The following is a 16,341-nucleotide window of genomic DNA, read 5'->3' on the forward strand; positions in this document are numbered from 1 at the left end:
TGAGAAGGTCTAGGTGTGTGTGTGTGTGTGTGTGTGTGTGTGTGTGTGTGTGTGTGTGTGTGTGTGTGTATAAGCATGTACGGGAGTGTATGCAAGCTCTCCAGAGTATAGCACACATGTGGAGGACAGAGAGGACAATTTCAAGTATCGGTTCTTTCCTTTGACCTTGCAAGAGACATTGTCTTTTGTTTATCACTGTGTGTGCCAGGGTAGCTGGCATAAAAATTTCTGGAGAATCTCCTGTCTTCACCTCCATTTATCATTAAGAGCATCATGGTTGCAGACCCACCCTGCAGCACTAGCTTTTTACACAGAGTCTTGGCATTGCAACTCAGCTTCTCACTCTAACGTGCACAAGTTTTTTCTAGTGAACCCTCTCTCCGGGTCCTGACACGATTCTGCAAACATCACGCCTTTCATACCTTTGAGTAGTTTAGGAGAAGTCCACTTAATAAAACATTCCTCTTCTTCATGTCCTCCGCCAAACTCCTAATCCACATCAGGCTCTCCATCTTTGGAGCAAGTGGAGCTAAGGTGAGGTCACAGCAGTGCACCTGAGGACACAAGCACAGCGTGGCTCTCGTTAGCCTTCCCTTGGAGAGAATTCAAACCCAACTGCTGTAGTCTGCTAGCTTTGTTAATTCATGCGAATAAAGTCCAATGTCTTCTAGACAATAAACACCTAATAAGTGAATGACTCCTCCTTTATGAATATGAAATAAAGACTCGATGAGAATACATTAAAAAATATAAAACGTTACCATTATTGGCAAATCATACCAGTTTCATAAAAACACAATTCCAATAGTTGTTTAACTAGTGATCTATAACAGGTTCATTATTTCATAACCTATAAAAAGCTAATAAAATTAATGGAAGTAACTTTGATTAGTATTTTAGAATATCTGACATTTCTAATAAATAATTATCTATGTCTATAATAAACCCCAAGCAATTTTTTATGGAACATTGCTTTATGCGATGTCAGTATTCTGAAAAATATGAAATATTGGTAAGGGAGGACTCAGTTTTCTTTAAAGGGCCTGTCACTGGGAGTTTGACCATGCTCCAATGAACAATGAGTATTTGGGCAACACAAATTGGATTTGTTGTATTTTTTCTTTAGGAAGGAAGCACGATGGTAGAAAGATGGAGTTGGGAGGAAAGGAAAATGAGTGTCACTGGAGTGTATTGTGAGAAATTCTCAAATAATCAATAAAAAGGAACATGTTGGAAAAATAAAAACACTTTAATTGAAATTTAAAGGATCACAGAGAGATCCTTCCTTAATTCTACAAATTATTGGTACAGTTTTTCACAAGATAATTTAATTTTTAGTTTTTAGTTTATTGAGACAGGGATCCTCTATGCAGTCCTTGTTTTCCTCGAACTTGTCCTGTACACATGAGTTGGCCATGAAATCATAGAGAGCCATCTGCTTCTAGCTCCTGAGTGCTGGAATTAAAGGCATGCACTACCACTGCCTGGGCCAAGATAATTTATTAAGTGGAAACATCACACAGTCCTATTATAGGAAAAAGCCTAAATCAGTAGTTCTTAACCCGGGTTTACAACTCCCTTTGAGTCAAATGACCTTTCCACAGGGGTCATTTAAGACCATTGGAAAACACAAATATTTATATTATGAATGTAGCAAAACTACAGTTAAAAAGTAGCAATGAAATAATTTTATAGTTGGGAGTCATCACAACATGAGGAACTGTATTAAAGGGTTGCAACATTCGGAAGGTTGAGAACCATCAGCCTAAATGATGCAAAGAACAGGAATAAAAGTGTGTGTTCTTTTGAAAGACCCAGTTTAAAGTAATTTTCAGAATCAGTAATTTCCCTATTACATATGCAGACAACCAGCAACACTTTAATGTGGACCCTGCCCTTATGCACTACAGCAATGGCCCTTCTGCCCCGGTCTCCCACATGGAGGTACACTGCATAGCAGACACACATTTTATTGTGTTTTTTCTATAGCATACAGCAATGAGGCTTTCTACCCCAACATTGCCTTTTCCTTCTCCAGGGAAAAATATTTATAAGAAAGTCTTTATTATTTCTTTCACTGCTGGAGATTAAGCCTAGGGCCCCACACATGGCTAGCCTGCAAACACTTATTGAGTTATGCTCGCCTTAAAGACAATGGTTTTAATAGACATTAGTTCAATAGTGATCCAATAACAATGAGCTAGTCATTAAACATAGTTAATTAAAAATATGTACATACAGTTATTTCCTTTTTGAAATTTAAAATGGCAAAAGCCCAACTGTATGTCAAAGAAATAACTTTAAATGACATTTCACAAAGAAACTAAAAGAAAAAGAGCAAGAAAATAAAGGTTGTTCAAGAAAATTAAAAGTAGAAAGGCTTTCCAATGAGTTAGCCGGCTGACAGTGCAGGATAGGAGGTTGTGACCCTGGGACCCTGGGCTCTCCTTTTCCTATCTCTGCTTCCAGAAAAGTCATACAGGCAGAACTTCAGCTGTCTTAGCTCCTGTCTAGTGAGCTACAGCATTGCCGGAGCTGAGAGTGCACTATAAATACTAGACGTTCAGCCAATGGAGTTTAACTTGTAAATCAGTGTTTAGAACCCAAGTCCTCCCTCAATGCCCACCAGCTACAGCAAGAGATATTGGCTCCTATTTAGAAGTCCTATAAAGATGGCTCACCAACCATATTAAAGTTGATAAACTGAACAGACTCATTTATATCATTGATCAAACTACATCTACAAAGTCTCCTTTCTATGAATTTGCATCATTCAAGTGAGCGGGACTTGCTGGTGATAGGCTTGCAAACACAGCAAGCTAACTTCCTGAACTCTACTCAGCTGCACAAATTACAGTCTCGGACAGAACCAAAGTCAGGGGGTTGACTAGCAGGTCCTAAACCATCACGTCTGAAAGACCACTCCTGTATGATGCTTCATGCTTCAAGGTACAATTAAACCCTTAAATATGTGTAAGTCCCAGTAACATATAAATACCAAAAAATGCTGCTGGCTTGCCGTGGTCCTACCACAGCCCAGGTTCAAGTCCTAAAATGCGGAACTGGCATGAACAAAAGAAATGAAGTAGTTAGTGTCCAACCGCCAGCTGAGTCGCAAACAAGAGGCTGGCCGCAAACAGCTTGAGTCATCTTTATTTATGCATCAAAAACAAGCATGTTTTCCCACCCTCCAGCACTAACTTCTGGTAAAAACAAATAAGCCAAATCTGTTTCTTCCCAACATTTACATGAAAACAACTTTTAAACTAAAAAGAACAGTCAGCATTTTGCTAGCTTGGCTAAAGACCGAGCCAGGCACATCTTGTCCTTACAAAGCTGAAAAATGATAACCATAGGAACACGTTTTCAAGAACTACAATATCATTTGAAACTTAACAAAGCATGTTTATAGAAATGTGGGTGGTTTCCCATCAACTGATTTTATACAGTTAGCTTATACTTCTTCAATGGTCCATTAATATTTACTGCCTCTCATTCTGTCAGAACTGAATAAGAACGGTTCCCAGGCTCTGGAGTGGCACTGGGTATTTCTAGATAGGAAACCTGAGAAGTATCAGTTCCCAAAGAATTTGAGTGAAAAATACTTGAGAAAAAAATGGGATTTTCAGAAATGATCATATCTGCCCATGTGTGACTGACAAACTGACCCTAAAAACCACCAGGAGAAGCATCAACATTGAGAGAGAAGAGAGCATACAGACTCATGGTTCCAGCGGTATTCTGCTCCGTCCTGAGGTCTACTAGTTTTAGCCGAGTGAAAGACTGTCTCCAGTGGGCTCTGCCTCGTGGAAACCCATGGGACGAGCACTCATATGCTGATCCGAAGCTAGGCTACGTGACTCCCAACGTCAGCTAACACGTCACTCACAATTAATGTGTCTGGAGTCCTTAGCTTTTAGAATGAAGGACCTGGCTAATACGATTGCTCACCCATTTAAGTATATAAAGAGTAGCTTTTTCTTTAGTATAAATTTTACAAAATAATTTTCACGTTTTTTTTTAAATCTCATACTGAAGAGGCGGGAGTGATCCTGGGGGAGGATATTCTCAAATAGTGACCACATAAAAGTGCTTTAATTCAAATTATAGCTGCATAGGTATTTAAAGTGCAGAAAGGAGAAAGAGTGGGAATACTGATAACCTTACTAGAGGAAAGATGACAGTCACAATGAAAACAGAGCTCTCTATAGAAAAGCTACCAGGAAGTCGACCCAGCAGGAAATGCACCTGCCAGAGTCTGACGCTCCTCTCTGGATGTCTGATCTGGGATCAGGTGCAGTTTAGTTTTCCTGGGAGAACAGAGATGGAATCTGCTTGCCTCTAGACAAGCATATACTGAGGGCATGCTTCCCTTTTTTTTTTAAGGTTATAATTCCTGGGTTTACTTGGTAAACTTGCCTGTGAGCTGATGTCACTTCCACACTGGCCAATACCAACACACACTTAACCAACACGGAGATAAAAACTATTCTTACAGAACACGCATCGTAGCTAAAACATAATGGTTGGAATCAAGGATGTGGTACAGCTGTCTCTAGAGTTGCTATTGATTCATGAGATGTATCACCTGGAACTAGGAGATTCTTGTTCTAACCATGGTTCTATAAAATGAAGCAGGCCCAATGGCTAAGACATTACATAACAAAACGTAGGTGAAAGGTTCTGGTCCCAGCCTTGAATATTTTACTCCATGCTGAGCATTGTGCTGCTTATACAACAAACTTTTTTAAAAACACAGATATATATCATTAGATTAATAAAATTTAAGTATGAAAAATAGGCTGCAACTCAATATTCATTTACCAGATGGTATTTTAAAGATGAGGACAATATCCAATAGATGTTCTCACTAATAGCATAATCTATTAATAAGCAATTTTATATTTATTTAGCTGAACATCATAGTGCATGTGTGGAGTCTAAGGACACCTGGCAAGAGTTCATTCTCTCTCTCCACCACATGGGTTCCAGGGATCAAACTCATAATTGTTGATCTGTACTATCAGTATCTATTCAAAAAGCCTTCTGCTGTGCCAATGAGTTCAAGATTATTCCCCATTTTCTCTTCTATCAGCTTCAGTGCATCTGGTTTTATGTTGAGGTCTTTGGTCCATTTGGACTTGAGTTTTATGCAGGATGATACTATGGATTTATTTAAACTCTTTTCCATGTAAATATCCAATTGGACTAGCACCATTTGTTGATGATGCTGTTCTTTTTCCACTATGTATTTCTGCCTTCATTATCAAAAATCAGAAGGCCATAGGTTTGTGAATTTACATCTGGGTCCATTCAATGTCTATTTTTATGCAATACAATGCAGAGAAAGAAGTACATATCCCATAAGCTTGGGTATGCTGTGTGTTCATTTTCCCTGAATTCTAGAAAATCTTTAACTCTTTATTTTTGTCTTAGCCCATTTTTCAATTAGTTGAGAGATACTCAACTCTGTGACTTGGTAAACTTTCTGTTGTTTCTGTGGCTATTGATTCCAAGTTTTAATCCTTGGTGGTCTGACAGGATGCAGGGAGTTATTTCATTTTAATTGTATTGTGTCTGAGTATGTGGCCAGTTTTGGAGAAAGTTTCATGAGGTACAGAGAAGAACATATATTCTTTGTGTATGGGTGAAATGTTCTGTTAAAATCTGTTATGTCCATTTGGTTTATAATATATGGCAGGTCCAGTATTTCTGTTTAGTTTTTGTATGGATGACCTGCCTATTACTAAAGGTGGATATTGATATTTTGTACTATCAGTATGTTAGGGTCAATATGTTATTTAAGCTTAGTAGTGTTTCCCTTACAATCTTGGATATGCTTGTGTTTGGAGCATAGAATTTATGAACTGAAATGTCACCTTGGTAGACTTTTTACCTTTGATGAGTATGTTTCCCTATTTATTTTTATTAGTTTTGATTTGCAGTTTATGTTAATAGATATTAAAATGGCTACCCCAGCTTGCTTTTTAGGCCCATTTGCTTAGAATATCTTTTTTCAACTCTTTCCCTGAGGTAATATCTCTGATACTGAAGTGTGTTTCTTGGATACAAAAGAAAGATGAAACATGTTTTTGCATCCATTTTGTTAGAATATGTCTTTGTATTGAGAAATTGACATCATTGACAATGAGAGATATCAACAACCAGTGATTATTGATTCCTGTTATTTTCATAGTGTTGGCGGTAGTGGTGGAGAGAGAGAGACAGAGAATCTTTTTTTTTTTATTTTTCTGGTCTGAGATAAATTATTTGCTGTTTTAATGGGTATAGTTAACCTCCACAAGTTTGAGTTTTACTTTAAGTACTTTCTGTAGGGCATGATTTATAGATATATATTGTTTAAACTTGGTTTTATCATGGACTATCTTAACTTTTCCATATATGATGATGTTGTGGTAGATATGGTAGTCTGGACTCTATCTGTGGTCTCTTAGAGTCTACAGGATATAGGACCAGTCCCTTCTGGCTTATAAAGTCTCCTTTGGGAAATCGAATATAAAGGTCTGCCTTTATATGTAACTTGGCCTTTACAGCTTTTAATAACCTTTATTGTTTATTGTGTTATGTGTGTTTATTGCTTTGATTATTATGTGGTGAGGGGACTTTCATTTCTAGCCCAATCTATTTGGTGTTCTGCATGTTTCTTGTACTTTTACAGGTTAGAAAAGTTTTCTTTAGGTTAGAAAAAAATTCTCCTATTATTTTGCTGGAAGTATTTTCTATACCTTTAAGCTATATTTTGTTTACTTCCTCTATGCCCATTATTCCAAGCTGTGTTCTGTTTGTAGTATCCCAGATTTCCTGGACATTTTGTGCTAGTATTTTTAAACATAATGTTTTATTTTGACTGACGAATCCCTTTCTTATATCAGTCTTCAATGCCTCTTCAATCTTTTATATTCTGTTGGTTAAGGTTGCCTCTCTAGTTCCTGTTTAAAGTCTTACATTTTTCAAGCCAGAATTCCCTCAGTTTGTGTTTTCTTTATTGATTCTATTTCCATGTTCAGGTCTTGGACAGTTCTATTTATTTCTTTCCATTGTTTGTGTTTTCCTGGATTTCCTTAAGGGATTCATTTATTTCCCCTTCAATTTTCAGATAGGCAGTTTTAAGGTCTTTTTCCTTGTGCTTCAGTTATGTTGGGAGAATCAGGTTCTGTTGTGCTGGGATAGCTTGGCTATGGTGGTGACATATTGTCCTTGTTGTTATTGATTCTATTCTTATGCTGGTGTCGAGGCATTTGTGTTTGGGGTGATTATGGGTCTAGGTGCCCTCACCAGAATTGCCTATTGAGTTCTACTTGAAAATTTTAAGCTCTCTTCAGCCCATTTCCAGTTCCAAACATTTCTGAATGACATCATTTGGTGTAATAGCCATGCCCTCACCTCCTACCATCAATTGTTGGTGTTGCTTCCCTTTAAGGACATATCAGCATAAGCAACTTGCTTGTAAGGGGCATAAGGGGCAGCGGCTTCTGGCACTTGGGTTTGGAAAGCTTGGTTCACAAGCAGCTGGCTCTCCTCTTCTGGGTCTGACCACAAGCTGTGCACCAAGGCACACCAGTGGCCTAACTTCCTTCAACTGACCTCAGCAACTCCACGCTAAGTTAACCAACTTCTAACCCATGAGCCTCTGATGGGTACCCAGATGGAAACTGCTGTGCACACGGTTGTGGCTGACAGTGGGTGCGGCTGACCTGGTCTGCACACAATGGATGGCTGAGGTGTGCGGCCGACCCGGCCTGCAACATAGCTATTTGTGAAGAGAGTCTGGGACTTGCCTGAGAGACTCTCACTGGACAGGGCTGACCTGCCAGTTCCCCATACAAAGAAGCTAATTTTAGACAACGGACTTCAGTTATAAGAATGTTCTAGAATGAGAATGTTCTATTAAATTATTTTAAGATCCCTTTTACTTCTAATGATATAGGTTTCAATTACTCAAAAAGGGCAAGTATTGGCATTATTCAGGCGCCTGTGTGGTAAGGCAGATTGACTGCCAGGCTCCCGCTGAATTGGGGATAATGGTCTTTATGACAACCGACTCTCACACTGCTCAGAGGATTAGAGGGGATCATTTGTTTTTAAAAAGAGGATGGTGACTCATTTTTTTCAACCACTCAGTGAGTGTCTGTTATGACTAATGCTGACAATAATTACATTAATAATATGCACGAGGAGGTAACCTTTGTTAAAAGGGTTCTGAGGGTTTTAGATGCAGTGAGAATTCCATCTCTTCTGAATGTGAAGAGCAGGAAACACAAGATCAACATTGGACTCTTTCGGTTCCCTAAGCTGGGGAACTCAGTCATAATCGCACACACACTGAGCAAGTTAGCCAGTGTGGCTCTTTCGGCATGTTCTAGATGAGTGTTCTATCAGAGGACTCCATGATGTCTATATGACCACATCTGGTGCTGCCATTCACAAACAAGAGGACCTAGTAAGGATGATGGAGGAGGGAGAGTTGTCTTGATAACACTTCCCGTGCACCACCTCAGCAAGCCTTAGTTGCTTGAAAAAAAATGAATTACATTATGCTTTTCAAGGGATCAATTATTGCACAGGACATTCCAGTCTAAGCACGTTTGCAAAGAGCAGATCTCTGCACTGACTTCATCACTTCCCACGCTTTCAATAAAAGCAGTTGAGAGTCTAGAAAACTGCAAAAGTGAACTACTTTTAGTCACTTCACATTCTCATCATTGGGGAGCAGCGCTTATGCTTGGTAATGTTCTCATCATTTTCCTGTCTCTACAGAGATTCGGCACAAAGTCAAGGGTCCATCGGGTTTTTGTTTGGTTGGCTGGCATTTTCCTGTTTTAGTTTTCAGAATATAAAATATTGCAAAACCAATAGTTAAAAAAACATAGCATCTAATGCAGATACTGTATAAAATTTGGTAATGACACTGGTGTAATAAATGATATATTTACATGTAAGTGATATATGTATATACCATATGAGGTACCATTCTATAAAATGTAAGATTTTTTTTAAATATCAAAATCCAAATATTAATGAAGTAATATGGTATGGTATGTACTCACTCATAAGTGGATTCTAGCCATAAATAAAGGACATTGAGCATATAATTTGTGGTCCTAGAGAATCTAAATAAGAAGGTGAACCCAAAGAAAAACATAATATTTATCCTCCTGGATATTGGAAGTAGACAAGAGTGCCGGGAAAAAGTTGGGAGCATGGGGGTGGGGGTGGGTTGGGGGGAAGGGAAGATGGGGAGAACTTGGGGGGAATGGGATGGTTTTGATGGAGGAAGGGTGGATATAGGAGCAGGGAAAAAATTATAACATGAAAATTACAATTATGAGGTAGCAAGGAAACAATTTTATGGTTGGGGTCACCACAACATGAGGAAGAGAATTAAAGGGTTGCAGAATTGGGAAGGTTGAGCACCCCTGCATTAAGGAGCCTCTCTGCTCAATCTAATCCATTTTGTGCTGCATTCAGAGTATCAAAAGCATATCTGACCACCTCAGTCTTGACAGAACACAGTTGTGGTACAGAGTTGCACAACAGAAGTCCAACCTGAGTCTTAGCAACATTTTCAGCCTCCCTTATTTATGCCTTGTCAGTCTACCTCAAACCCTTTCACTGGTTCTGACCAACTCTTTCCTCCTCTGTCCTTGAAGGAATGATGCTCCGGAACCCCGGAGCTGGACCCTGCTCAGTCTCTAGTCTCTGTAACCTTAACAGACCTCAGCAAGCCAAAGAGTCAACTTCTCATGCATATCTCAAAAGATCAGGCATTACATCTCTCTTCATTTGACCTAATAACTCTTCTCTGGTCCTTAAATTCTCAAATATTTCCTGATTGTTTATCTACCACTTATTGAGAAGGAAAAGAAACCAGAAATTTATGAGCTGTTAGAAACTATAACATTTCCCTAGTTGCTATGGTCACAAAATTAAATATTTATTTTAGAGTCCTCATTCAAAAACTTCCAAAGATAAATACAATTATATCTAAACATAATTGAAATAAAATAATATGAAACCTACCTTGCATAAAATACCACAACTTCTTTAACTATAATGACTTCTTAAAAAGGAGTTACTTTATAAAGCAAAATAGAAGCATTTCAAAATGTTTAACACAGATGTTGGTTAAATATTATATGAATCTATAGCCTTAAAAGGTTAGTTATATAATAGTGAAGACAGTTCACTAGAGGTGACTACTAGATTTTATCTATAATTTACACCAAATTATAAAAGGAATTCATAGCCTGGACTTTAATTATTGAGGCATTCTCAAAAAAAAATATGGCCCAAAACAGATATACAAGAATAGCCTGGTAGGAAAAAATAAGTAATTTTGCAACTATTTTCAATACCGAAGCAAGGGAAAAGGCAATGAAAGGTCAGAAGGAAGGATCTAGGATTATCTTTTAAAAACCACACTATGAAAATATAGGAATGAGAAAGAGACAAAAGCAAAAAAAAACCCAAATAACTTGTAAGTCTTTGGGGGGGGGCGCTCAAACATGGCATACAACAGACATGTCAGCCATGCATGAAGGCGCACACCTTCAATCCCAGCACGTGGGAGGCAGAGGCAGTCAGACATCTGTGCGTTCCAGGTCAGCCTGGTCAACAGAGTGATTTCTAGGCCAGCTAGAGCTACACAGAGAAACCCTGTCTTGAAAAATCAGAAAGAAAGGGGAGTAGGAAGAAAGACGAAGGAAACAGGGATGTCACTGTACTTGATTCATATTTAACATGGTTGGTATAATGACAACTGCTTTATAGTTGAAATATACACACTGGAGAGCATTAAACTGCTAAATGATTTGACAACATGCTGATATTTAGAAATGATGCAAAAGGTCACATTTTATTATGGATAAAGGTCTATGTCAGTGGTTGAGATATGGCATTTCTTTGCCCAAAGGCCAGTTCTGCCAACATTCTCTCAGGAGTAGATCAGTGTTGCCAGGAGTGATTGTGTCTCATTACCACGGAACTCTGGGTTAGATTAAAAGCCATTTTTTACATCTCTTTGAAGAGGCTGAAGATTATACTATCTATACTGAATATAATCTCTATGTATCTAAAGAACCTGATTAACCTAATTATAAATATGACAAACATAGATGACTATTGATCTATAATTCTTAATACCTATCTAACTTAAAGACTAAGACAATAAACAACTGTGTAATAAATAAAAACAGTGACCTTCAAATGTTGTATAAGTATCTTGATCAGAGGTAGTAATGTACACTGCAATATGGTAAATATATATGTCAATACATAAACAATGTTTCAAAGAGAGTTAGAAGCATACATGCATACAATATTTAATATAATTTAACTTTGTATCAATATACAATTACAAATAAGACTTTGGGTGATTGCCCAGGTAGTCAGTTGTCTCTGTCATTGTTGCACATTTTGGAAGTTTCTCAATTGTACTTCCTGTTTACTCAAGTAATATTGCTTCCCTTCTCAGATCTTTGATGGAGTTGAAGATTAGACAATTGTAGTTATCCTCCTCATGATTTAGCTAAACTTAATTTCAATAAATTCTTTAGACTCCTTGAAATAGAATGCTTAGTAAAACTTTTGTTATGCATTTCTTGCTTAATATTGTTTATTGCTGGTAATTTTATATTTGTTATCTATTCCTATTGTATATAGTTTGGATCAATCTTGTTTAGACAAAAGGGGGAGATGATGGAGAAGCTCAGCCAATCACATCACATCTGGCTAGTGTGCGGCTGCCTGGGGACCAGGTAGAAAAACCGGGAGAGGTAGGGCCCACCAGACCTATCGGATTTTGGAACTCTCATTCTTATAGTGTAAGTTTTCCCCTCTTTAACCATTAAAGTATTCCTGTTACTCTTGAGCTAGCCTGGTTACTTATCATACCGACCTAATTCGCAACAAATGTGAAAACAGGAACCTAGAGAACAGCTATACCATAAGTCAAATAAACTTGTTTGATAAGGTTCATACATACCATGGTAATAAGTAACATGCTAAATACAATTCTTCCACTGAAGAAAGCATACTTTAAAAAATGAATAATACAGTCAATCATCCAATTCTTCCTAGGGCTATCATCAATATGAGCCCCTTAACACAGCACTCAGTTTTAATTGCTTGGCCTTTTGGCCTTCACATGTCAATGTTCAAGTCAATTAACTAGAATAATTCTAACAAAAAATATGCAAATTGTTTCTTTCATTGACCCAAGCTGAATCGCCTACTGAAATTCGGGAAATAATTACCAAGTACTAAATCTGTGCTTAATTAGGAAAACATATTTTTAAAAATTAGCAAATGTCCTCTAGATACCATTGTGTTTGCAGATTCCATTAGGACACCACTGTACTGAATATGAGCCTATCCTTTAAACAGATTAGCAGCAGGAGGGTGTTTCTATGAGAACCATTTCTCCATACAACGTCAAGTTATATGCTCATCACAATTAATCATCATTTTCTACATCCCATAACATAAGCTTTCTGCTGACCATTTAGCCATAAGCAAAGATCTAAAACAACATAGCCAACTCTATTCAATACCCTCATAAAAATGACTTCAGCTTTCCTCATCTTTGCGTTAGAAATTAATTCTTTTATTACCACAGCTGTAAAAGGCTCCAAAGGTATTCTTTAACCACTACTTATCTAGGTTTTATTACTGACTTAGGCAGGAAATACCTGAGACTTACTGTATTAGCACAAAACAAGTGAAAGAATTTGTAATACTTATACAAGCAATTCTATTTCTGCTGGAGTGGCACGCAGGCAGGAAAGAGAAAGCCAATACACTTAAAGGAAAATCATGAATTAAATACGTATTAGTATGTCATACAAATGAAATATTTCAGAAGGAAAAGCAGAAGGGCTCACAAAGCCACACAAACCAAACAGTTGAGACTGTAGTGGAGCCAGGACTAGGCGCTACCCCCAGACCGGCCAGTGGCTGACTCCCAAGCAGTAACAGTCACTTGAAAACAAGAGCAAGATATCTAGAAGCAAATAGATGGTCAAGCCTAAACAAAGGGTGGAGACTTGATAGGTAGGTTACTCTCTTTTGCTTGCTGGCTCAGAACTTGGCCCCTGGAAAAGCATCTTTTCCAACCAGAACTAAGAGGGTACTAGCAAGAAAGGTAGGAAATCAGCAGCTAAATGAAAGGTGACGAAGATCCATGTGTAGGGTCTGCTGGGAAATCTTTCAAGAGTGAGGATTTTTTATAACTTAAATTTAGTAAAAGCTTCATGAGTATGAAGCTAAAATAAGAAGCCATTAGACTTAAAAGGAAGGCCCAGCCTTATTTTCCATTTGACATCTGTTCTTTATTAGGGAGGAACGCTGGATACATCTATGTGTATATATATGCATTTTTAATTTTCCATTATTTAACACATTCATGAACGCATCAAAGTAGCAAGTGGATGCTATGTACAGCACACTGGATTGATTCTGCAGCTATGCTGTCTGCCACTGGGGGCCGTGGAACCTTCTGGAAACAATTTACATCCCTACGACAGTTGCCTCACATGTGGAGGATCAAGTGTCAATGGCTGATGGTTTTCTGGACTTTTAAAAATTATTTTATTATTTGCTGACATGTTCAAATATTAAACATTTTGAACTATTTTAAAGACCACATATTCTGATCTGTTATGCCTATAAACTACATTCTAACAAAAATATACTATGTTTAATACCTTTGAAGGTTTAACTATGTTTTTACAACACTAGAATTCCACTTGGTACTTTATAGTTTTCTGCTAGAGTAAACTCACGACGTTTCCCATCTCGTATAACACCAATAAAACTGTGGACACTGTCAGTGAAAGCGGGGCTGCCATGCCACATAGGTGATTTATCCCTGCATAGTGGAAAAATAAGCTCTAAATCATATACTTCCCATTATTTAAAGAAAATCTTGTGGAAATACAGGCAAGTGAGTAACAATTCCTACCGAGTTTTTGGAGATAATACGTGAACTGTGACGGTGTTACAAGACCATTTTTATATAACCTTGTCTAGAATACAATATTGGTAGTCCTGCCTTCTAAACGTCTCTCTTCTGCACTGCCCAGGAAAAACCAACAGCTCTTTGACGGTGAGTCTCTAAGTACAGAGGTCTTAGTCTTTTTAGTTCTTATGTCATTTAAATAGAAGCCAATGATTTTAATCGTTTTAATATCAATTTAACTTTTTATGAGTTTACTTTTGATATTTTCAAATGCTATTTTCCTAAATATAGGTCCATGATTACGGAAGTGGTGAACATAAAGAAAATTAAAAGAGAGAAGCAGAGAACTGAGTGTGTCGCATGTTCATAGCTTATATAAAGGACACTGCATAAGGAACTTTCAAGTAGTCCTCCAGGAAGAAACAGTCTGACAATGAGGTCAAAGAGACATGGTCCCCAACTTAGACTGTGCACTTAGAATATTTCTTTTCCACAATGGTGTGACAGCAATCTGTATTCAGTTGAAACCAACATTGAATTTTGATCTTCTTGACTAGTGCTAGGATACTCTCTTTGAGGCATACCACGCAGCGAGTGCCTGTGCCCAGTCAGCCACACATGAGGCTATACCACGCAGTGGGTGCCTGTGCCCAGACAGCCACACATGAGGCTATGCCACGCAGTGCATGGCTGCTCCCGGACAGCCACACATGAGGCTATACCACAGAGCGAGTGTGTGTGTCTGGTCAGCCACACATGATGTTATACCATGCAGTGGGTGCCTGTGCCTGGTCAGCCACACATGAGGCTATACCACAGAGCGAGTGTGTGTGTCCAGTCAGCCACACATGATGTTATGTCAAATGTATTTTCGTCCTAAGATGGGCGCTGCGGAGCCTTTATATCAGTAGTCTAAGAAGGCAGAAAGAAGAACCACAGTTAACTCAGAAAAAAAGCTTAGACAGTTTATAGGCTACACTACACAGTATCAGATATCACATCCGAGAAGAGAAAACAGCGAGTATAAAAAACAGTGACCTTTTTATTCACAAATGAGATAATAGCCAAAGTAAAGGGAATACACCAATTGAGCTCTAACAAAGAAATAAGAGGAGCCACAAACCGCCCCTATATGGGCAATGTCCTCTCTGTTCCCCAACATCAATAATGAAGGAGGAGACGCAATGGGAATTGGATACATCATGGGCCATGGTCAGAGATACAAGAGGAACCCAAGCTTTGAAAATGGAGACTGAGGTGTAACTCATGAGCCTGGAGCCAAACGTTCTTTACAGGAATCATGGAACGAACACCCTAAGAAGAAATCGTAGAAAACTGCCTGGGAAAATGACAACATAGGAATTAAGAAATATATTGCTGACCCAAATAGTGGCTGTGACAGGACCAAGTAATTAGCAAAGGTGCCTGATCTGTAGCTTTATGGACACCATACTAGTGAACAGTGGCCTAGGACAACATCTCTAACTGAGCAGGTAAACAACAATGCCTGTGCGGTCACTTCAGCACCTTGGGTTTAGAAACCCAAGCATGGGAAGCGTGATTGCCCAGCACAAACAGAACAATCATGGGTAGAAATTACCAAAAATCAGTATTTCCTGCTAACTTCTGGGGAAAATTCAAGGCAGGACTGACACCTACTGGATACCAAACAAAACCTCAACCCCACAGGCAATTTGTTTGAACTCACTGGGACATTGTATGTCCCAAGTCTGGTTTATCAGTATGAATTAGAGACTCAAACCATTACACCAATTTTAGAAAGAAAAGCTCATGATTTTTTTTCTTAAAGAAAAAAAACACTAAGAGAATGCTTTAAGGAAGAATGGACATATGAAACATCCTTAAAAGACCAGATTTACAAATCGTGGGACTAGGAGGAGAAAATTTTCAGGGTAACAATTTCAAGACTAACCAACAAAATCATAGCAGAACATTTCCAAATCTAGGAAGAGAGACGACCATTCATATTCAAAAAGTGTAGGTAAGACCCCCTGAAACAACTCTCCATACCACAGATACCCCTCTCCATGTTACACTCCATAAAAAACCTCACCATACTACAGCAGTCCATAGAAACACCTCTCCATACTACAGCAGTCCATAGAGACACCTCTCCATACTACAGCAGTCCATAGAGATACCTCTTCATACTACAGCAGTCCATAGAGACACCTCTCCATACTACAGCAGTCCATAGAGACACCTCTCCATACTACAGCAGTCCATAGAGATACCTCTCCATCCTACAGCAGTTCATAGAAACACCTCTCCATACTACAGCAGTCCATAGAGACACCTCTCCATACTACAGAAGTCCATAGAGACACCCTCCATACTACAGC

General features: G+C 38.4%; 1 protein-coding gene across 3 annotated transcripts in view; it reads right to left on the bottom strand.

The window, feature by feature from the left end:
- Crppa (CDP-L-ribitol pyrophosphorylase A) overlaps positions 1-16,341 on the bottom strand; it is a 235,738-nt gene that overhangs the window by 103,527 nt on the left and 115,870 nt on the right. For all 3 annotated transcript variants that reach the window (XM_075948043.1, XM_075948042.1, XM_075948041.1), the window contains one exon: positions 423-554. In XM_075948043.1, the coding sequence (XP_075804158.1) occupies positions 423-554 (132 nt within the window). The remainder of the gene's footprint in view (positions 1-422; positions 555-16,341) is intronic.

This window comes from Microtus pennsylvanicus, chromosome 14 (genome assembly GCF_037038515.1).
Source record: "Microtus pennsylvanicus isolate mMicPen1 chromosome 14, mMicPen1.hap1, whole genome shotgun sequence".
Taxonomy (NCBI): domain Eukaryota; kingdom Metazoa; phylum Chordata; class Mammalia; order Rodentia; family Cricetidae; genus Microtus; species Microtus pennsylvanicus.